We start from the raw sequence: 23,573 nt of genomic DNA, 5'->3' as shown, positions 1-23,573 counted from the left end.
CAAACTGCATGTTGCATCAGTGTTTATAATCTACAGTATGCAGACTGTATGAATAATCCAGATGAACGAGTGTGGCTCTCATGCTGAGTGGTGTAACCCTCAGTTGGTATTGTCTGGTATTGCCTGATATTGTTTCTTCCCGGGTGAGCTTATAGTTGAACAGTATCCCAGAGTGGGCGTTTGGAATGTGGGTCGACTTCCACAGGGAGTCTATGGTTAAAGGGGGGGGGGGGGGGGGGGGGAAGAAGGATAGAGGTGCAGAGAAATGGGACAGATCAAGGATAACACGGCGGAGACCTGGGACAGTTCAGAAGGGCTAAATGGCAAGTTTGTGTTGTTAATGTTCTTGAATCAGGAGAAAATGATGGAAAGTGAAGGGTATATAATTGTGAGCTTTTAGGCTGCATCTCTGGAACATGTGGTTGGGTGACGTTTTGGGCCCGGACCCTTCTTCAGACTGATGATACAGACTTCAGACTTGTAAGTTACAAGGACGTACTAAAGTGGCAGTAGGTGTGGCAAAAGAACAAGTCTTTCATCCTCATATCTAAGAGGCATTCTTTGTTCCCGGGAGTGTGTACCGGAACTGCAGATTCCAATAGGCTACATGATGAAGCCCATTGAGTCACACAGTGCCAACCATGTATGACCAATTGCCTTTTATCTAGATTGCACTGACTGATTTTTTTCTAAAAAGACAAAAAGACAATTGAGAATTCTGTGCATGGCTGGGGGAAGAACTCCCAGTGTGATCTGTCAGGGAGAATAAAGGTCATGACTGTGTCTCAATTAGCATAACACCAACAGCCCATTTGTTTCGACTTCAACACATCTCCAGCCCTGCTCAATGTTTCACTGTGGAGTAGGTCTTCACAGCACTGACAACGAACCTTCCATTTTTTTTACCAATGCGTTGTGGCTCTGAGCTCAGCAGTCAAGAGGCAAATTCTCTCCCTCCCATCCTCTTCCACAAGATCACTTGTCAGGTCAGTAAACCCAGAGAGTCACTTGGACATTGAGGGAAAGACACGTACAAAGTATAGAAGGAGCAATGAACAAGGAGCTGCAAATGCTGGCTTAGATAAAAGGACACAAAGTGCTGGAGTAACTCAGCCGGCCAAGCAGCATCTCTGCAAGTGTCCCGACCCAAAATTCAAGTTCTCTATTTGATCTTCTAAATTACTCCAGTACTCCGTGTCCAACTTGTACAAAGTAATTGTGTCAGTTGTCCTTCGAGCTTTGGGGACACTCCCAGGTAAGGTATAGCACAATCATAGCATCTCAATGAAATAAGCGCTTCTTCCAACACTGTTCTTGTGAAGTGGGAACTCCTACATCTGAGCACGCCTGTTGTACTGATGTAAGCTTTCACCTTCCCATGTTGTTCCCATGAATGACATTCATGAGTCTCGTGTACAATGAAACACAATAGGACATTCACCTTATCCAAAGAGTAGTTAGAAGGTGGAACTCGCTCACAGTGGTTGAGGCACATATGCATTGAAAGGGAGACTGAACAACCATTTGAGGGAGAAGGGGATAGAGGGCAAGTTGAGAGATTTAGATAAGGAAAGATGCTCAAGTGGAGTATGAACACCACCATAGACTGGTTGGGCCAAATGGACCATGCCATATATCCTGCGTAATTCAATAAATTATACTCTGCTTTATGCTATGAGTTTACAGCCACAAATTCAACATATCGCTGCCCATTTCTCCGGGCAGCATCTCAATAGAGATCAAAGGATTTTGTCTCTGCTCTCTGCAACACACTGTGTGCCTTAAGTGTGGGTTCAATCTAGCAAATCAAATCCTGAAATGAAACAGCAGATTTAGGATGGAATTAATTGTCCAGATGTGTAGAGTTAGACTAATGAATGCTCTGAGGGGCATAAATATTTCTGAGCAATTTGAAGAATGGCAGTGAGCATCATTTGTCAGAAGATCTGTGCATAGTAAAACAGAAAAAAAAGGACTTTCATTTCTGTCACACTTTTCACTTTTTAAGGTCATATCACAACTAATCATGTATAATCACTGTTGTAATGTAGCCAAGCTGAGCACAGCAATCTCCCACAGACAGCAATGTGCTAATGTCCAAATTACCTGCTTCATGATTGCTAGTCTGTCTGTAAATTCCCCTGCATTTTGCAGAGCACCTTGGTTTAACATCCCATCTTCTTGGCTTGCTGATGACGTGGTAGTCCCTCGGCACTACCCTTCCAGCGTTGCAGTCATTCCTCAGTGCTACACTGAAGTGTCAGCTGAGATTTTTATGCTTGAATCTCGGGAGTAGGTCTCAAACCCACAACCTTTGAACTTCAAGGTGAGAGCACTGCCACTGGGCCATCATTTTGAAGATTTGACTAGCTGCAGCCCTAGAGTTAGTATGTCATAGGGAGAAGCATTGCATAGCTTTCCTTCACATCATGGAAGTGGGATTAAGTTGAGGAATGGATTACATTTTAGGGTTGTGGATGCAGTAGACTTCATGGAATAAATTGTCTTTCATTTCTTTTCTTTGCTAAAGCAAGTAAAGTCATGAGATGCTGATGAAAGTCAACCTTGATCAAGTGATAAATATCAGCACGTTCTCCTCCGAGTCAAGATGTTGCTTCCAAGCCCTACTCCAGAATTTGAATCTGGGAATATCTGGGTGAATCGCAACTGCTTACTGACTAATACTGACTCTGCCCCACATGAGGAAATAATAGAGAGGGTAATAGAATGGGTTGGTTATGGGGGCAGGTTTTAAGGAGCACCACAATGGAGGAAACCGAGGGGAAGAGGTTTAAAAAGGGAATTCCAGAGACGGCTGTTAGTGGTGGAAGAACCAAAGTCGAGGGATGAGCAAGTGGCCTGAGTTGTGGGAGCACAGAAATCTTGTAGGGTTGTAGATTTGGAGAGAGTCACGTCGACAGCAAGTGCAAAGCCACAAAGGCATTTCCACAATAGAATAAATAAATGGACACAATATAATATTCATGCTGAGAGTAACCATTGCACTTAGAACAAGTAGACTTCCTTTTGTAAGATGATAACTGACACTATTTTGATCAAAAACTGTACTTTTATTTCCGCTTTAAGTAGCAGCAACAGAAATCCTAGGTTTGAATCCAGCCCAGACTGCTGGGATAAGGACCTGTCTTTGACCACTTGTAAAGTTTGAGGTGACATGACCTTAATATACCTATACGCTGTACACGATGGTGCAAGTTTTGCCAATGTCACACCAAGAGGCTTTGCAGTGTCATAAACAAAGAGAAATGCCCGATTGTATGCTGTGTTTTAGGGGATCTCCTTAAAGTAAAAGCTAGTGTGGACAAGCTAAATTTTGCTTTTGTGTCTTATTGAACTGTATTGGTGTTGATATTGGAGATCTAAATCATTCCTTAGCTTCAATATTAGCTCCTTTTTCGACCAGACTCGGCCACTGTGATGGTGGTTGAATAGCAAGACTCATTGTTTAAATGCTCCCTTGTTCACAGATTTCCATTGTTCCTCCAATGCTGTCTCCTTTTTGCTGGTGGCTTCAGCTATTTTTGCTTCCAAACCAGTTTCTTTCCGCTCTACAGTGCAGCCTTTGGGCACAGGAAATTGTGGTCTTGCATCTTTTTGTTCTCCCTCTTTCACTATTTATCACTTGTTAATGATCAGTGGTCCCAATTTAAACTTTCAAATGTTTTGGCGGCCTGGGTGTAAGAAGTGAGATGGTAATGAGGCCTTTTTATCTCAATAGCCCGCATTGTTGGACCTCATAAATTCTTCTAATGAGTTATCTGTCAACTATTTCATAAACAGCACAAAAAAGGAAGCCAACTCTGTCGTAGGTTTTGCAAGCACATTGGATAAAACCACATTGTCAGGTTTGGGATATATATCAAATAAGAGCATACATTTCCGCTGAAATCTTTGGTTTAAGGTTTAGTTTGAAGGAGGAAATTAAATAGTTTTATGTATGGCTTTATTGTGGCGCTGCACTGGTGTGGAATGTAGTGGGTTAAGTGACTGGAAAAGTAATTACAAACTTGAGAATCGAGTTCAAATCTCACCACAGCAGCTTGGGACTTTACATTCAAATAATTATATATCCAATGACCCAGGATTGATTCTGGTGACACACAAGAGACTGCAGATGCTGGAGTCTTGAGCAAAAAACAAAATGACGGAGGAACTTAGCGGTTCTCTGGTGCTGTCTATGTGAAGTTTGTACAAACAAGTAACTGCAGATGTTTAAGAAGGAACTTCTTAAACATCATCGCTCCCCCTCTCCAACACCGAACGGTCTGTCCTCAACAGAGGTCTTACCTTTGTCCCCCTCCGTCCCCACCTCAATGAATTCCGCGCCCACCACGACTTGGAGCGCTTCTACCGTCGCCTCCGCCTCACAGCGTACTTCCATGGCAAGGAGTCCTCGCCCCCCACTGATGACCCCTTTTTCCGTCTCCAACGCACCCCCTCCTCGTGGAACCCCCCTCGTGGCCAATTTCCGGCTTTAGAGCTTTTCATCTCAGCATCTGCAAGTAACTGCAGATGCTGGTTTACAAAGAAAAAGACACAAAGTGCAGGAGTAACTCAGTGGGTTAGGCAGCGTTCCTGGAGAACATGGATAGGTGGTGTTTCGGATTGGGACCTGATCTGATACAAACCCGAATCCCAACCTGAACAGACACTTATCCATGTTCTCCAGAGATGCTGCCTGACCCGCTGAGTTACTCCAGCACTTTGTATCTATTTTTGTTCTCTCTGTGACTTGCGTAGGTTTCCCTTGGGTGCCCCAGTTTCCTCCAACATCCCAGAAATGTGCAGGTTAGTAAGTAACATTTTGGGCAAATATTTGGTATAGAAGGTGGGCAGCATGTGAGCCCTTTTACCTCTTCATTGATGTGTACTGCACAGTCTGACTACAAGCTTAGTTCTTTGTCTTCTTGGACTGCCCAATTCCAGGGTTCAGAGGTATCAGATCAGGTCAAAGTGGGACTCACAGACTGTGCAGGTGACACAGGAGTTGACTGATGGGGAGGGTGGGTGCTGTTGCCCAGATTGTTGCGCACTCCTGCTTGTCTGGGCTTCGGTTCCACTTACTGATGTTTTGGATCAGGAGACTTCAGCACACTGTTCACTGCTGAACAATTGTTTGTCATGATGTGGCTCAGAACAGTGGGTCCGTTTCAGCTTGGCTAATGAATGTAGCCATCATCATATCAGCACAATGGTCAGGCTGGAGGGAAGTGTAGAAGTTGGGGAGTAGGAGATGAAACTAACAAATATTCCATGTTTACCTTCTTCTCTTGCACAATTGCTTACTTGATGCATCTACGAACCAGAACTAGGGGAATATTTGTGTAACAGGAAAATTAAACATTTCCAGTCAATTGATATGGATGTGGCTAAGATCTGAACGTGGAGCCAGGGGAAGGCACAGAATAGCGTTAACAGCTGCTGTGTGCCAGGACAATTGTGTTAAGCAGCTTGCACACTACACTGTGAATTGTTTAATTGTTGAATCCAGAAAATGCCTGCGGGTGACTCTGTCCAACTTTGCCAAGTGGTCAGAGATTATGGCTCCTCTCCTCAGAAGCAGAGTAGATAAGTTGGAGGCTGATAAAGTATTCGGCCTCAAAGCCTGACAAAGCCGGGTTTGTCCGATGTGCCAATTCACAAAGGGCTACCTCTGGTTTCTCCCTGTGTGAAGACCATTGTTTCTGAATAAAGACCCTGATTATACTGCCATTAGCTATGGCAGTTTGAGGGGCCTGTGGAATCTGACCTTTTGAAGGCCGAGTACTGCTGAAAAGGCAGAGCTAAAGAGTCAAAAGACTTGGATTAAAACGGGCCCCATCCAGCTGCAATGGATTGTGGAGTTTAACCCTTGGAACCCTCTGATGAAGGGGGAAAATGTTGCAAAGTAGGTGGGGTGGAGACGGGAAGGGAAAGACAATGAACCACACAGCTCAAAACTGGCGATGGACACTTGTTGTGACCACATGAGTTTTCCTGTGACCACTTATTTCATCCGAGTGATTCACTTTCCTCCCACGTCCCAAAGACGGCAGGTTGTTTGGTTAATTCACCTCTGAAAATTACTCCAGTGTGTAGGTGAGTTAGAGAATCAAAGGGTGGAGAATAATTGATGGGAATGTGGGGAGACTAAAATGAGTTTGGATAGCATTGGTGTAAAAATGGATGCTTGATGGTCAGCACAGGTTCAGTGGGCTGAAAGGCCTGTTTCCGTGCTATGACTTTGTGACTTGCTCCTCTATGCCCCACCTCCTCAACCACGTGCTGTGTCACTAAGCATCTCCTTGTCAGCATTGGAAAAGTGGGTTGGTCCGAGTGTAGCCAGATCAGGATTGTGGCCAGTGTGGCATTAGAGGTATACCAGGCTTGCTGCTGTGCCTGCCAACACACACCATCCAATCCCCTCCCTTGGAGGATGGCCACATAGAAGTATTTGAGTCACTTAACCGTCAGTAGTTACATGAGGGGAGGAGCAAGGAGATGCACTTTCCCATCGGCGCAGAGAATTCGGAATCCCTGTGGCTATTTTTCCATGTTTCCGGGTGCCTAGGGCGAGACCTCGCATGTCAAGCCTGTGCCAGTGAGCTGCCGTCTTTCAGTGTGGTTTGTTTGCCTGTGGAGTGCAGGAATGTGTACTTTGGTTGAGGTGTATAAGTGGGTCCTGCTCTGCTCCAGTAGGTAGAATAGGCCAACTGTATTGTGCTGTTGCTTGGAGAGGAGGCTTTTCCCTTACCGAAGCAGATGTGAAGCCAACTTGCTCTGTTTGAGCACTTTAATACTAAACAAGGCATGGGAATCTTTTTCCGCTTGGGCGAGGACTCTGTCGTATCAGTGCTATCTAGCAGCAGAGTAGAAGCTGGAAACGGTGTGATAGTTCTATGCTTGGCATGTTGGCATACCTGTGTCACCTACAATAAATAGATACAAAGTGCTGGAGTAACTCAGCGGGAATGGCAACATCTCTGGAGAGAATGAATGGGTGACGTTTTGGGTCGAGCCCCTTCTTCAGACATAAGTTGCAGATTGGTACATGCAGTATCAATATGGTATAGAAGTGCCGTGCCTGGGTAACACTATTAGGTGAAAGATCTTAGGTGCTTCAAACATAGCTTATATTTCTGTAGCTCCTGTAGAAAACACATCCCATTGTATAATTGATTATCAAACATAATTCGACATTGAATCTCATGCGGAATATTGCGATTAGTGAACAAAAGCTTGGTCAGTTTGGAATGTTTTAAAGAGGTGAAAGCAGTGGAAAGGTTGAGGGAGGGAATTCCAGAATTCGGGCCCAGCCGGCTGAAGGCACGATCACCAGCGGTGGAGTAATTAGCTTTGGAGAACGACATGACACCAGAGTTGGAGATTTGGGGGCTTTAAAGCTAGAAGGGGATACAAAAACAGGAAGGAGTGAGATTGTAGAGGGATTGGAAAACGAGGATAAAAATAATAGGTTTGGTAGTATTATTTGACTGGCTGGCTGCTCTTGCTCACACTGATGATTTTAGGGCATTCAGATCTGAGAGCAGCGCACCTATCTGCTATCCCAATGAAAGGTAGAGATCTCTCACAAATGAAAAGATAATCCGTTCCAATGATGTTAACTTAAAGACAGTAGAAACAAAAGGTGCTGCACATGTAAGAGTCTTGAGCAAAACACAAAGAGCTGGAGGAACTCAGTGGGTCACACAGCATCTGTGGAGGGAATGGATCAGCACCGACTCGGGTCGGGACCCTTCTTCATACTAAAAAATGGTCCTGATCTGAAACATGGCATATCAATTCCCTCCACAGATGCCGCTTGACATGCTGAGTTGCTCCAGCAGTTTGTTTTTAACTTGAGGATAGTTGTTGAACAGGACACTGGGGAGAACTCTCTTTCTCTTCTTAGAAGCAGCACCACAGAATCTTTTGCATCCACTTGAGAGAACAGGCAAGGAGTTGAGGTAGCATTGGATGTCATCTGAAAGACGGCATCCCCAACGATGCAACACTTCCTGAGCACTATTGTGGACTGAAAAGCCCGATTTTTGCAGTGAGATTTGAATGGACAATCCTGTCTGCCAACCACCACTGAATCATAGCTGAGATGAATCAAATTAAACTGCCTATGTAAGCGTCAAGGCGTAATTGCAGCCACTCCTCCCCACCCTACTGCTACTGAAAGAGTTGTGATTTTTCACAAATTGTGATGAAGATGTAGTTACAGTATGACATGTTAATATAAGAAGTTTATTCCATAATAAAAGGAAACATACATTTATGAATTTATGAACATAAAAATAAGTCAAGAATTACTGACATTATCAAATGCCTTCAGAGTTAGATCTACACAGCAGGTCTAATTATTAAAGATAGACATAAAATGCTGGAGTAACTCAGCGGGTCAGGCAGCATCTCTGGAGAGAAGGAATAGGTGATGGTTCGGGTCAAGACCCTTCTTCAGACTGAGAGCCGGGCACTGTTTCAACGGAAACTACAATTGGTTTAGACTCCCTGTGCAGTATTCCGCAGTATTTAGAGAAACTACTAACTTTCTACCTGTCCCGCTGAGTTACTCCAGCATTTTGTGTCAACTGTCTTTGTCATTTGATGAACCTTGGCCATCAAGTGTTCTTTGAGATGGTGGAGATATATTTTTTGAATGTGTGGAGTTTGCAAATTCTCCCTTTGACTGTGAGTTTCCCCCGGGTGTTCCATTTCCTCCCACATCCCAAATACGTGGGCTGGTAGGTTAATTGGCTGTTGTAAATTGACCCAGTGTGTAGGTGAGCGGTAGAATCTGGGGTGGGTTGATAGGAATGTAGGGAGAATAAATAGGGATTCGTGTAAATGGATGTTTGATGGTTGGCACAGTCTCAGTGGGGCCAAGAGCCTGTTTCTATACTGTGTGATTCTGTGCAGTGTAGCATGCAGCATCACAAGCTCGAGTTATTTTTCTTTAGCGCAGTGAGGAATTCACTAAATTGCAGAATTAATCATTAAACATGCTTTATGCTGCAGTGATTTTCAAGTCCACCTCCCTCTCACAATCAAGTCCAAAGCCATTTGGCAGGTATTTTGCTTCTGCATTCTGTCAGTACGGAGGTACAGGGCTCTCATCTGACTGTTTCACTAGGGCGAAGGCAGGAAAACTGCTGATTCTAGGGCTGGTCCTTGTGTGGAGGAGGTTTGTGGCTTTGTGTTTTATGCACACACTCCTGGCCAGCCAGTCGTGACAAACCTGCCCATGTCGCAGCCTCCTCCTCGCCCATCACCACCTCTGCACACTGGGACATTCTGCTTCCCAGTTAAGTGTGGCTTTGAGATTAAAATGTTCATCCTTGTCAAATCCCCAACCTTCCTTCAGCCTGTAAACCCTGCCAGCCTCACAATCCTCAGATCTCTGCTTTCCTACAATTTTGGCCACTGGATAATCACTCCATTTAAACACTCCACCACTGGCAGCTGTGCCAACCTCTGGAACTCCCTCCATAAACATACCCACCTCTGCATTTAGACTTTAGAGATACAGTGTGAAAACAGGCCGTTCGGCCCACCAAGTCTGCGCCAACCAGCGACCACCCCATAAGACTAGCACTATCCTATACACTAGGGACAGTTTACAATTTTACCAAAGCCAATTAAGCTACAAATCTGCATGTCTTTTGGAGTGTGGGAGGAAACCGGAGCACCTGGAGAAAACCCATGTGGTCACAAGGAGAATGTACAAACTCTGTATGGACGGGACCTGTAGTTGGGATTGTACCCGGGTCTCTGGCGCTGTAAGGCAGCAACTCTACCACTGCACCACTGTGCCACCCCTAAAAACAATGTATTTCTCCTCTTTTAAGATGCTCCTTAAAACCAACATTATTGACAAACGTTTGGTGAGTCAGCAACAATATTCTGATTCTCCCGTGAACTAGTGTGTGTGTGATGTGGAAGGTACTATACAGAGGGAAGGCGGTGATGGTGTCATAATGATACAGCGTAGAAACAGACCATTCAGGCCATTTGAAACAAGCCGCTTTTGTTAGCTTTTTCGTGGGATGTCCCTCAGGATTGAGAATGACTTGCTTCAATTTTGTGAGGTAGCTGATAAGGTCGATGTGGGAATTGGAGATGGCTGCTGGGGTAGGTAGGTGGTTTGTGAGGTAGTGCACTCCTTTCACCGCTTAGACAGGACTTCTCCGTGCTTTGATCCATGGTATTAAGGTTCTCAATACCATCCTGAATGTTCCTTCTCCACTTTGTGTGGTTGTGGCCAGAGGAGTCAGTGAGGATGTTGCATTTCTTCAAGCATAACCATGATTCTTTTCTTCTGTCCACCTGAAAATCTCCTCCCACAACAGAGCTTGGAAGAGAGTTTCAGTGTCTGGAGTTTGGTATTGGGCAGGCAAATGAAATGGCCAGCCCAATGCAATTGACTGAGAGTAACTAGGACCTCAATGCTGAGGATGTTGCCTTGGAAGAGGGCAGTGATTGTTGATTTGTTTATCTTTCGAGTGAATTTGGAGGGTTTTGTAGAGCCAGTGCTGTAAACAGGAAGTTACATACCAGGTTGGACTTACACATGGGGTTATTCTGCCTGTCAACTGAGAGTGGTGCAGCAGATAGGAAAGAGATGAATGGAATACAATGAGGAGCTGAAGATATTACCACATTTAACTCGTAAAGAATTTACAGAAAACACAATAATAAGGGATGGTGAAAGAGTTTTCCAAATGTGGAAGGCTTTGTAAACGGCAAAGCAAGGAGATGGATGGTGCAGTGGGAATATTTGTGGTTCAAGACGATTGATTGTAGTTGCTTGAGAGCATTGAGGGATGTGAATGAACCCAGACCAATTCAAAGATATATGCATAAAGTTTGCATAATCCCAGTGTTGATACCAGGGAATGCTTTATGTCCTTTGGATAGGATCTTAAGTTGAACCCCTACCTGCTCTCAGCTGCTTGTAGCAAATCCCGTGCCTTTATTTTAAAGAGTAGAGGAGTTCCCCTCACAAGTGTCTTAGGGTCTATTTTGATCCCTTAATCAACAGTTGAAGTTGTGACATGCAGGTTTGCCTGCCTGTTCTCAGCGTCTATTTTGCTGTTGGATATATAAGCGTTCCCATCTGGAGTATAAAAGCGGTAAATGCTGGGAATACTCGGTGGATTGGGCAGCAGCCATCGGAAGAGAAACCGGGTTAATGTTGCAAGTCAAAGACTCTTTGTCAGAATTCTGATGAAGGGGCTTAGATCCGAAACATTAACTCTGTTACTCTTTTGACGGACACGACCTAACCCAGTGAGTGTTCCCAAATTTTCTGTTTCCAATTTTCTGTATCTCCAGTTCGTTAATTTGCATTTGCTATTGTCCATTTAATAGAAAAGAAGTCTTCATCGAAAGCTTCCACGCCACCTAGCTGGCTGTGGGATGTCACCTGTTAAACTGTGAACGTTGCAACAATTTCACAATGATATGCTGTGTGGTTTATTATTCACCTACCCTTCATGATGTTTTTCTCTCAGAGTACATGCATGTGAACAACCCTACCATCAAAGATATTATTTAAAGTTTCCATCTTCACTATGACTTACTCAGGGAATGCATTTGTTGGGAAACAGCGATCACAAGTGGAAAGGACTGATCTCAGTGCTTGTCAAATCCCGTGCCTTTATTTTAAAGAGTAGAGGAGTTCCCCTCACAAGTGTCTTAGGGTCTATTTTGATCCCTTAATCAACAGTTGAAGTTGTGACATGCAGGTTTGCCTGCCTGTTCTCAGCGTCTATTTTGCTGTTGGATATATAAGCGTTCCCTTTTTCCCAATTTTCTTCTCCTGTCCAAACACTGCCACAATTGCATGGGTAGCTCTGGGATAATGGATAGGATTTGCTGCATCTCACCATGAGGATCAAACTCTGAACCTTCCCTGTCTTCCGGAGACCCTTTACCTGTTGCACCAGTAGAACTGGCATTCCAGAATATGAACTTGCTTTCTCTACACTTCAAAGCAGGGATACTGTTTGGAGTTGGATGTTGAGGGAAGGGACACATGTTGGAACCCTGTCCACACTCGAACGTGAAGAATGTGGAATCAAAGGGCTGTCGGTAGCTGCAGTGCCATACTCTTCACTGTGTGTGTCAGAGACGTTGAGAGAGTTGAAAGAGTTGAGAGAAAGAAACATCAGACAGGGAAGGGATGGTAAAAGGTGTCAAAAGACTAATCTGTGCCAAATGTCGAGTAGCTGTTTCCCCCAAATCCCATAAAAAAAAATCTTCCCCATATTTCCATGAATTCCCCCCATATTCTACATACTAGGGGCAATTTACAGTGGCTATTTAACCTGAATGTCATTGGGAGTTGGGGGTAAAGCACCAGAGGAAATCCACATGGTCACACAGGCAGCAGTGGATGTCAGGATCGAACCTGCGTACTCGGAGCTGTTTGACTACTCACAGGCAATAGAACTTGACTGTGAAGAGTTGCTCTACACCACCTGGTGTTCTGACCATTACAGTTGCTGCATATTTTTCTCCACGGCAGTTTATTTGCACCATTAGCCACTGATGAACTATTTATTGACTCGCCAACCAGTGTGGTTTGAAACTGGATAAACAACTCGTGACAGTGGCTTGGGAAAACAATCTACCTTGTTGTTAGGGTTACATCAACATACATTCCAATGCTACTTACAGTTAAACCTTTATAAAAACCTTTTCAAAGGGTGTTTGCCAGTGGAAAAGAAAACAAAAAAATACAGGTTTGCTTTTCCGTAAAAAAATCCACAATGGAAGCTTTGCATTTTAATGCTGACTGAAAATGTGTGCAAGTGTGAGCAGAAGTGTGTGTGCATCTGTGTGTATGCAAGCTTGTGCCAGCATGTGCAGTTTGGTGATGGACTGAGATAGGGTACCTGAGTTACTGCTGACCTGGGGACCGTTTTGGCTCGTGCTATTATAACATGGCTTCAGACTGTCCTGAACCTATGTTAAGTTGGGTTTCCACCAATGGTTTAGGACCTGTAGCCCAGTCACCAATGAAAGGGCGGTGAGGCTAGAATAGCGGAAGAGAGATCCTGCACCGCAGACTGCAGTTTGGCACGAGAGAGTCAGATGGCCACTGAAGAATAGTGACAGTTGCGGTGTGAATCCTTCACCTTGTGCTTTCTAATCCAGCTACCTCATACTTGCATCTGGACTTGGAAACAGGCTTGGAAACTTCCTGGGGTGAAGGCACTGAAATGATTACTGCTGAGTCACCTGGACCAGGAAAGTCTGAGATTCACTGGCTTGTTATTGTGCTGGGTGATCTCAGCAATGTTGATCTTGATGTCAGCCTCAATGCTTTTCGACCTTAAGAAACCAGAGCATGAAGAGGTCATTTGGCTATTCAAGCCTGCTCCCTCATTTACACAGATACTGTAGCAGCTGATCCTTTGCCATGTCCAACTCCCGAGCCAAACCCATTAGCCCTTGATTCCCAGTGCAAGCAGTCAGCAACCACAGGGGAGGGGGAGGGAAGATTCACACACTACTCAGAGAAGATATTTCTTATCTTAGTCCTAAATGGATGCCTCCATTTTCTCAATACCTGAGCTTTAAGCTTTCCAGCCGGGGCAACAGCTTCCCATCCCCTCTTGGATTTGAAACATTTTATTAGAATCAACTCCCATAACAGAGGCTAGAAATGTATTTGTTATTCCAATAACTCGCACTGTTAAATTTGTATGTCTGGAGATTGTCCAGTGAGGCTTTGCAATGGTATTAACTCTTCTTCTCCAACTGTTGATAACATATATCCACACATCAAGTATATTCATGACGATGAACTGTGCTGAGTGGTCTCTGAATCAGAAGATTGTGAATTCAAATCCCACTCCACCAAAATCAATGTTCCTATGCTGTGCCGCGGGAGGTGGGAGCTGAGGGAGTGTCACACCGTTAGAGGGGCAGTACTGAGGGAGGGTCGCACTGTGGGAGTGGAAGTCAGGGCGCGCCGCACTGAGAGGGGGGCGTTACTGAGGGAGCACCGTGCTGTGGGAGGGGCAGTACTGAGGGAATGCTGCCGTGCAGTAGGTATTGGATCCCTGTCTGTCCTTCAGGCAGATGTGAATGAACTCATGACACTATTTCAGGGAAGAACAGAGGAATTTTGCCAGGTCTGGCAGCCAATATTTATGTTTTAATCAACATCACAAGAAAATCATTGTCCAGTCAGGATCAGAATGCAGTGTGTGGGATCTTGCTGTGTGCAATTTAGGCTGCCAGGTTTCCAATATTACAACAGTGACGTCAGCTTAGTAGTGCTCATTGGCTGAAAAACATTATGGAATGTTCTTGATGTGAAAGGTGCTATACAAATGCAAGCGCTCAGCTGGCTGTTTACACATGCAGGCCCCAGGTCTGAGTTTTGACCCTTGTTAGTCTCAAACGCACAAAGTTGCTGTCATTCTGCACAGTGTGGCCTGACTGTTGTCTGCAGAGCACAGAGGGGGAAAAAAAGGGTTTGTGTTGGCACAGCCAGTTTCTGCAGTCATGGGAGTCATTTCTCCAGTCTAAGAGTTTGTGCCAATGACATCAGATATTACTGTAAATAAGTTGGAAAAGCAGCCAGAAGGACCTGCAAACACCATGGAAACAAAGGAAATATTCAAGACTTGCCGAACCAGACCTTGTAAACATTGGTTCCTTTCCCCACCCCCAGCTGAACACCCGAGCTGCCAAGTACAGGCCTCATCCACTACAGAAGACCACAGGGGCTGTGTCCACCATTCCTGAAGGCTGTGCTCAGTAGAAATTTGGAACAAGGAAGCCACTGTAATCTGTATGCTACCGAAACTTGGATGGTGATACTGTATGCCTCCTTTATAATGTGCAGCATCGTTCTCACCGTTTCCAACTTTACTGGCACCTCATGGTGCTATTCTGATCAAGAATATCAGATTGTGGGGCCTAATTTTTCACATGCCCTGGGCAGATGTGATTTATAGGCATATGTTCAATTTACCACTCTAATCTCAGTAACCCAGAAAATTGTGCCGTTTGCGGTTGTAAAGAAGAACGAGGGGGTGGCAGGTGGAAGTGAGGGAGAGCTATTTTTTTTAGATTATTGGCAGTTAGAAATATTAGGGTGAACGTCTTGGAGTACCTTACTCATTTATGAGGTTTGATTGTTGGTCTGTGGTGAGTGAACCAATCTTGGCTAGCATTGGGTGGGGGTGGGGCTGAGGCTGCATAACTAGCTTCTGTGCAGCTGACCAAAGAGGACTTAAAAAAACAGCTTGAGCTTTGGACTAGTTCCCCCTGACATTCATTTGCTTTATCATCGACAAGTCCCCTATCATCAACACCCCAGGGTCCGTACTGACCAGAAACTCAACTGACAGACCACATGAATACTGTGGCTACAAGACGCGAGGTATCCTGCAGTAAGTGACTCTCTTTCTGACACCCCAAAGTCTTTCTACCGCCTAAAAAGCACAAGTAAAGAGTGTGATGATATACTTTCCAGTTGCATAGATGAGCACAGCTCCAACAGGACCTGACATTTGACTGGCACCTCATCCACTGCCCTAAACATTTATTCTCTCCACCACTGGCACGTCATGGCGGCAATGTGTACCATCTATAAGATGCCCTGTACTTCCTCACCGAGGCCACTTAGATAACACCTCCCAAACCTATATCCACTAAAATGAGCAAGGGGTTCAGACACATGGATACATCCTCACCTGCAGGTTTCCCTCCCAAGTGGTGGGCACACCATTTGAACTTGAAAGGAAGCAATCCCCAGATTGTTAGTTTGTCCTGAAGAAATGTAACTCCACAGAATCACTATTTTCAGCATAGGAAGGGATGAATATTGGAAATACACTTTTTATTTATAATTTAGTCTCCAGAGACTTTAGCTTAATGCATAAGAAGTACAGAAGGCTGGTGATCTTTACTATTGAATATCAAATAGAAAATAAGCCATCACCTTTTATTAGCAGTCACTTCCCGTTCTGCCAGACATTGGCGTGAGTGGTGTAGGTGGAACAGTGTGACTCATCCACAGGGACTGTCGGTGCCACACTCTTGCTGCTTAGCAGGAAGTGAAGGTGCAGGCCTGAATTTGCTTGCTTAATGGAACTGCCCAGAGAAAGTAATTTTCACATAACTGACCAAGTGCTTTGGCTGAAAGAGGAATTTGGATATTGGTAAACAGCGCTTTCACAATTTTGGCACAATTCTGCACTGCTTCACAGGGCTTTTCTTTTAAATGTGTTCCCTGGTACATTGCAGGAAGATAGATTCCTCACTGGCAGCATTTTACTCTCCAATTAGCTCAACTTTATTGCATCTCTTAGCAGAAATAAAAACTTTGTAATAGTGGAACAATGATGTAGCGGCCTGGAGCAGGTGTCCAGAGGCCTGGATTAAACTTGCAGACAGAGAAGTTTGAAACCCACCACACCAGCTGAGCCACTGAAATCCAGAATTAAAAATCTAGAATTACAAAACTGGTATCAGTAAAGGTGACCACAGAACTACTGAATTGCTATGAAAAATGTCATTGGTTAATTAATGTGATTTTTAGTCAGCCACACAGCACAGAAACCAGCCCTTCAGCCCACCATGACCATGCTGCCCAAGACTTACACTGATCCCACTTATCCATATTAGATCTGTATCCCTCTATGCCAAGGCTTGTCTAGATATTGCGAGAGTTTCAGCCAACACCATCTCCTCAGGCAGTGTGTTCCAGATTCCAACTGCCCTTCGTGTGAAACAATTCCCTCTCAATTCTCCTCGCACCTTCTACATCTCCGACAAATCTATACTCTCTTGTCTAGGATACCCGCACGATAGGAAAAAAAATTACTATCTACTCTGCGTATCCCTTTCCTAATTTTGTATTTTATTTAGGGAAAGAAACCTACATCATTCAACTTTAAGCCTGCTCTACCATTCGATATTTTCATGGCTGATTTGATCCTGGCCTTGGCTTCATGCATGTTTGGTCCCCATAACCTTTGACTCCTCAGTGGGTCATAAATGTATTAAACTTGGCCTTGAATATACTTAATGACTCAGCTTCCAAAGCTCTCTGGGCAATTAAGGATGGACAATAAATGCTGGCCTAGCTACGCCCACATCCTGTGTCTGAATAAAGAAAACAATTGCACTGAATTTTTATCAATCCTTCCTCATGTGTATTATCTGGACATTGAACTTCCAACAATCGCTGATACAAGTCCAGGTATTAGTGGAGATAGGCTTCATTTTATGCCTCTAGTTCTCTGCTCACAGTCCAAAGCAAAGAATTTTGTTGCCACTCAGCACATACTCCTTCCTCCTTCCTCAAAATACATAGCACAGGAAGACAAAAAATGCTGGAGAAACTCAGCGGGTGAGGCAGCATCTATGGAGAGAAGGAATAGGCGACGTTTCGGGTCGAGACCCTTCTTCAGACTGATGTCGGGGGGCAGGAAAAAGAAAGGAAGAGGCGGAGACAGTATGCTTTGTGGGAGAGCTGGGAAGGGGGAGGGGAAGGAGGGAGAAAGCAAGGACTATCTAAAATTAGAGAAGTCAATGTTCATACCGCTGGGGTGTAAACTACCCAAGCGAAATATGAGGTGCTGTTCCTCCAATTTGCACTGGGCCTCACTCTGGCAATGGAGGATGCCCAGGACAGGAAGGTAAGATTGGGAATAGGACGGGGAGTTGAAGTGCTGAGCAACCGGGAGATCAGGTTGGTTAGTACGAACTGAGCGGAGTGTTGGGCGAAGCGATCGCCGAGCCTGCGCTTGGTCTCGCCGATGTAGAGAAGTTGACTCCTGGAACAGTGGATGCAGTAGATGAGGTTGGAGGAGGTGCAGGTGAACCTCTGCCTCACCTGGAAAGACTGACTGGGTCCTTGGATGGAGTCGAGGGGGGAGGTAAAGCGACAGGTGTAGCATTTTCTGCGGTTGCAGGGGAAAGTACCAGGGGAGGGGGTGGTTTGGGTAGGGAGGGACGAATTGACCAGGGAGTTGAGGGATAGCGCAGGAAGAAGCTATTTTTGCCCAATGACTGCACTGCATGTCGGCAAGTCAGTCTCATTCTCCAACTCTTTCCCTTGTAACATTCCGTTCTCCCTTAAGTATCTACCCAGTTTCATTTTGGAAGGTAATCTGCTTCAACTGCCCTTTCAAGTAATGATATCCAACTCTACCCTTCTGCCAAATGGCAACTTTTTATTTTCTCCACTCTGTCTTGACCCTTCATAATTTTGACTTTTCCTCTGCACCCGTGCCCCATAATTGACACAAATCCCTTATCTCGGAGCAGCTATTTGGCATTACAATTTTGCTTTGAACAGCTTTCAAAAATCAGGGTAATTCCTGCACACTTCCAATATTCAAATTCAGCTCAAAAGTTTTAATGGTTTCTGAAACATGTTGATCAAAAGGATTCCATGCTGCATCCTGTCTGCTCTGGGAGTTACTCCGATATTTAATTGCCTCTAATTCTCTTCAGGGAATTTGCAAAAAAAGCTAAGGCACTCGGGCTGTCAGTATTTGGTCTTTTGCATGTATGTATGGAGACACGATTCATAGCCCAACACACAGTTTGATTGTTTCTTTATAGGTATAAGAGGTGCTTCGTGCCAAGAGGCAGGTTCATTCTAGTTGCTGATTTTTCAGGTAGATTTGTGACAGCCTTTTAATTTAAGTATTTCCTACTTTTCCTCCACCCCTATGATAAATGTTTCAAAGCAGATGAGGTGCTTTGGAAACCACTGGCTGTCATCCATCTAAGAAAACTATCCCAAGCCCACCACCCTGCTGGACACGGCTGTAGAAGTTGGACAAAGGACGAGCATGACTTGGTGTCCGGAGGGGGAGGTGGGCTGGGCCTGCTATCTCCTGTTTCTGTTTTTCAGTAACCACTATTGGGACATGTGTGCAGGTTGGCCAATTTTCTTCAGTCTTTATCTTGATTGATGTTTACAGTATTTTCAAGCAGACTGTAGCGTGGTATTATTTCTTCTGAAGATAGACACAAAAAGCTGGAGTAACACATTGTTGTTGGCCAAAATTACATATTGGCAAAACTTCAGTCAAGGGATGTATTAGTTTTTGGTTCCAATACATTGGTCATCGGAACCACTAATACATATTCCAAGATAAATTATTATTTTTTTAATTTAGCACCTTTTAGCAGGTCACCAGTGCATCCCACAACCAAGTAAGATTTTGTGATATTCCATGGGCGTATTTTAAAAGACATTTTTGGTGCTCTTATAAAGCAGAGTGAATGATATGTAGTTTCTGCTTTTTTTTAAATGTTCATTACAGCATGGCGTTTTATTGGTGCAAAAAAAAGAAAAAAACAATTTTTCCAAGGTGGCTTTTGGAATGTTTTTATTTTTGTATTTTTTGCTGTTAATTTTATACCATTCACAGTGAACAGTTTTGTATAGCCGGTTCAGAACATCTGGTGCCTTTAGGCAGCATTAAGATGGGTTAGAGAGGAGGAAAAATAAGCAATGGGAGGCTTTATTTTAAAACAAAATGGCCATATTGAGCAGCTTATTAACTGATGAGCGAGGTGAAACTCCTCTTTGCTAAAGAAATGTGTTTATGTTTTGTCCAGTGTGTGCAGGCACGGAAAACAAGCTGAGTTCACTCTCTGGCCAAGAACAGCAATACCAGCAGCTGCTGAAGATGTACACCGACTGTGAGATAGTGATGGGAAACTTGGAAATCACTAACATTTTTGCCAATCGAAACCTCACCTTCCTCAAGGTAAGGACAAAGAGTAAAAAGATAGCTCACTTGGTACTTCATCTCGGTTTGCGCTCTTTCAAAGATCCTGCTGTCACGGTCTTAACTTGCAACATCTCACTCTACAATACCTCCATTTTAAGTTCTTTATCATTGCTCTCATAGTGTTGCCCTTTTCCAAGCCCTGCAATGCTACGAGATTTCTGTCAGCTCTTTAGTTCTGACCTTTTGCTTGTCCCTCCACCATTGGTGGGCCATATCTTCAGACACCAAAGCCTTAACCTCTGGGATTCTCTGCATAAAATCCATTTCCCTCTTTCTTTAAAATGATGCTTAAAATTTATCTCAGTGGCAAAGATTTTGACTATCTGCCCTAAACTACTAGTGTCAAAATGCTATCAATAATGCTCTTGTGAATCTCCTTGAGATACTATGGTTCATTAAAGGTGCCACATAAATGCAAGATGTTGTTGTTTATGAGTTTAGAAACAGCATCTCCTAAAATATGCACTGGCCACATGCTGCTTTGCATGTGGAGGCAGTTTTTGATGTATTTTCCCACCTGCAGCTGATTTCAGACAATGTGGAGAGATCTTTTCTTTTGGAGGGCCTAACACCAGTTTTCCTGCCATTGTGGGCGAGGTGAAGGAGTCGGTGGCAGTAATGGAGCAGGATGCAAGGGTGGATACAACAGAGTAGTGTGAGCATAGTGAAATAGTGGCAAGTGGCTAGGATAGGTCTTATTGAACAACATTGCAGCCACCTTCTAAGTGTTTAACTGCTGCCATTAATCTCCATAGCAACCTGATGACAGCAGGATTGCGTTAAAGTTTTTCTCATCCCGGGGAAGAGCATCCTCTCTCAAGTGGTGCATTTCTATTGCAAAACTAAATATTTTTATAGATGTGTGCAAAGAGAGAAATTGTAATAGTTGTGTGTAAAGGAAGTTTAGTCGCCTTTCCCCACTAGCAGATGTAGTTAGATGTCAGGAAGGCAAACAGTATGTCGGCTTCACAACAGGGCAATTTGAGTGCAAGTGTAGTGATGTGTTGCTCCAAATACACAGATGCGAGGCTGTATCTAGAATACAGGTTTGGTCTGAGCTAAGGAATGCTTCTATTTATGATAGAGGGTGTGCTGTGAAAGTCCACCAGATCAATTTGTGGGATGGCATCATTTGTCATCATGATTGGTGCCAATATGGTGGGCCGAAAGGTCTGTTCCTGTGTTTTACTATGTTCCATGATGTTTCCCCCGACTGGGGCAGCTAGAACCAGAGGTCACAGTCTCAAAGTGAGAAGAAAAGTAATTTCTTCACCCAAAGGCGAGTATATGTTTGGAATACTTTACCCAAATTGGCTGTAGATGCTCAGTCACTGCGATGCTTGCAGACAGATATTGGTAGGTTTTTAGACATTAAGGAAATCAATTATCATTTTTGAATGGTGGAGTAGAATTGGGGAATATGGAGCTAGTGCAATAAAATAGTGCTGAGTTAAAGATCAGCAGTGATCTTACACAATGATTCAGTAGCACTGTTTTTTGTAGGGGGTTCCTTGCAGCACATACTCCTGGAACCTGTAATCATAGACAATTATTTCGGCTACAAGAGCAGCAGGTACTGGACAGACCACAGGAGCCTTTTTCGCTGGTGGTCTTCCAGCAGCACTTGACGTCTCTCGGTAGGAACGGTCCACTGATTGATTCAGCTATTGGAGGTGAACTAGAGTACATCCCTCTGTACACTTTTCATGTGAAGGGAGAGTCTTCAGCAGGAGGAGGGGGTGAGGGTTTTGTTCCTGTTGTATCCTCAAGGGCAGCTTGAGGAGACTACAACTGAACAGAGAGGGTCTTCCTCAGTGCCTAATACCCAATACATGCTGTGTGACCAGTAGGTTAGTCCCAATGCCAGTACATATATGCCAAACTGTGTTGCAGATAACTCTGGATTACTGGTGGCTTTTGGGTAGATCAACATGTGTATTTTAACTGTGTTGATGGTTTGCCAGCAGCAGTTAATATTTGTCACAGTGCGTTTCTCTGGGAACATCCCGTACAGTCATGCAGCTCGTTCAAGATGAACCTTGACTCCTGTATCTCATTCCCTGACCTTCTTTAAGGAGATGGGCATCATCTTATTTTCCAGTGCAACCAGCAAGAAGGCAACATGCATTGTCAATCATACATGAAAGGAGTGAGAATGAGGCCCTTTCTAAAGACCAACCAAAGCAAGGGCCTTCTTCCTTTTGTGAACGTGTTGGCAATGAGGTAAATGCCCAAATGACTTTGACAGGGTGCTCGGGGAACCATCCCACTGGATCTACAACGTCACTCTCCCACAGCGATCTGGTGGCATTTCGTGCAGAGCACAAACCTGACTGATTTATGATCGAACATGATTTATGTCCATCAGTCTGAGGAAGGGTCTCGACCCGAAAAGTCACCCATTCCTTCTCTCCATAGATGCTGCTTGTCCCGCTGAGTTACTCCAGCACTTTGTGTCTATCTATGATTTATGATCGACTTTGCCTACCTCCAGCTGGCATCAATCGAAGACTGATTCAGGATGCCCTCACTGAACCTCCGCAGCGCGAGTGACGACCCACCTTTAAGAGCTGGCGTCGACCTTTATTTGGCCGCGGTTTAAACGCGTCCGTCCGTGGCGGAGCGGACAATCCGGGTTGTTCTCGTGCATGTGGCGCCAACGCGAGGGCCCGCGCTCGTGGTGCGAGCGCCAGTTTGCACCGCCGGCCTCTCGCCGCCCTCCCGGATACGCCTTGGCAGCGCTTCTGCCTTGACGCCTCTCCACGTTCCAATGGCTATATTTTTCTTTCTCTGAGCTGCCGACTATAAATAGGCCCTTTCTGAGGATTTTGTGGCTCGTGTACCTTACACCAAAAAACGAAACCATTTTGGCAAATAAACACGCGGCGCACAGACGCTCTTTATTAATTCGAGGTGAACGAGAGGAGTGTTTCCCATCACGGGGTAGGCCTGCTTCCAGCTGGCCATGCGAATCTTTCCGTGGTTGACAGTATTCGGCAGCGAGATCAATGTCGGCACCGTGCCAGGATGAAAAGCTAGAGGGGGGTGGGTAGAGCCTTGTGCTACCCCTGGTAAGAATTTGTTTGCTTCACCCTGCCCTGATGTGAGCTATTCAGACTCTGTGCCGGTTATGTGAGGCTGGGACCTTTCTTCCCCCACCCCTCTACCCCTTTCCCCTCCCTAGTGACAAATACTGAGGGAGGGGGGAGGTGAGGAGGAGATGCGAGGGCCTCCGAGGAATTGCTTGTTGCTTGCGTAGTTGAAGCCCCCCCCCCCCTTTGGCGGGGAGAGGGGAGGTAATACATAGCATTGGGGAATGGTCCTGGTACAGTATACATAGAAACATAGAACATAGAAATTAGGTGCAGGAGTAGGCCATTCGGCCCTTCGAGCCTGCACCGCCATTCAATATGATCATGGCTGATCATCCAACTCAGTATCCCGTACCTGCCTTCTCTCCATACCCCCTGATCCCCTTGGCCACAAGGGCCACATCTAACTCCCTCTTAAATATAGCCAATGAACTGGCCTCAACTACCCTCTGTGGCAGAGAGTTCCAGAGATTCACCACTCTCTGCGTGAAAAAAGTTCTTCTCCTCGGTTTTAAAGGATTTCCCCTTTATCCTTAAGCTGTGACCCCTTGTCCTGGACTTCCCTAACATCGGGAACAATCTTCCTGCATCTAGCCTGGAATTTTGTAAGTTTCTATAAGATCCCCTCTCAATCTTCTAAAGGTCTAGGAGTATAAACCAAGTCTATCCAGTCTTTCTTCATAAGACAGTCCTG

The 23,573-nt window shown here is 44.8% G+C and overlaps 1 protein-coding gene across 2 annotated transcripts in view; it reads left to right on the top strand.

Moving 5' to 3' along the window:
- LOC129714732 (receptor tyrosine-protein kinase erbB-4-like) overlaps positions 1–23,573 on the top strand; it is a 102,864-nt gene that overhangs the window by 18,644 nt on the left and 60,647 nt on the right. For both annotated transcript variants that reach the window (XM_055664531.1, XM_055664530.1), the window contains exon 2: positions 19,612–19,763. In XM_055664531.1, coding sequence (XP_055520506.1) covers positions 19,612–19,763 — 152 coding nt within the window. The remainder of the gene's footprint in view (positions 1–19,611; positions 19,764–23,573) is intronic.

This window comes from Leucoraja erinacea, chromosome 40, assembly GCF_028641065.1.
Source record: "Leucoraja erinacea ecotype New England chromosome 40, Leri_hhj_1, whole genome shotgun sequence".
NCBI classification, from domain to species: Eukaryota; Metazoa; Chordata; class Chondrichthyes; order Rajiformes; family Rajidae; genus Leucoraja; species Leucoraja erinaceus.
The sequence above is the reverse complement of the archived record's forward strand: the minus strand, read 5'-3'. Positions and strand labels throughout refer to the sequence as shown.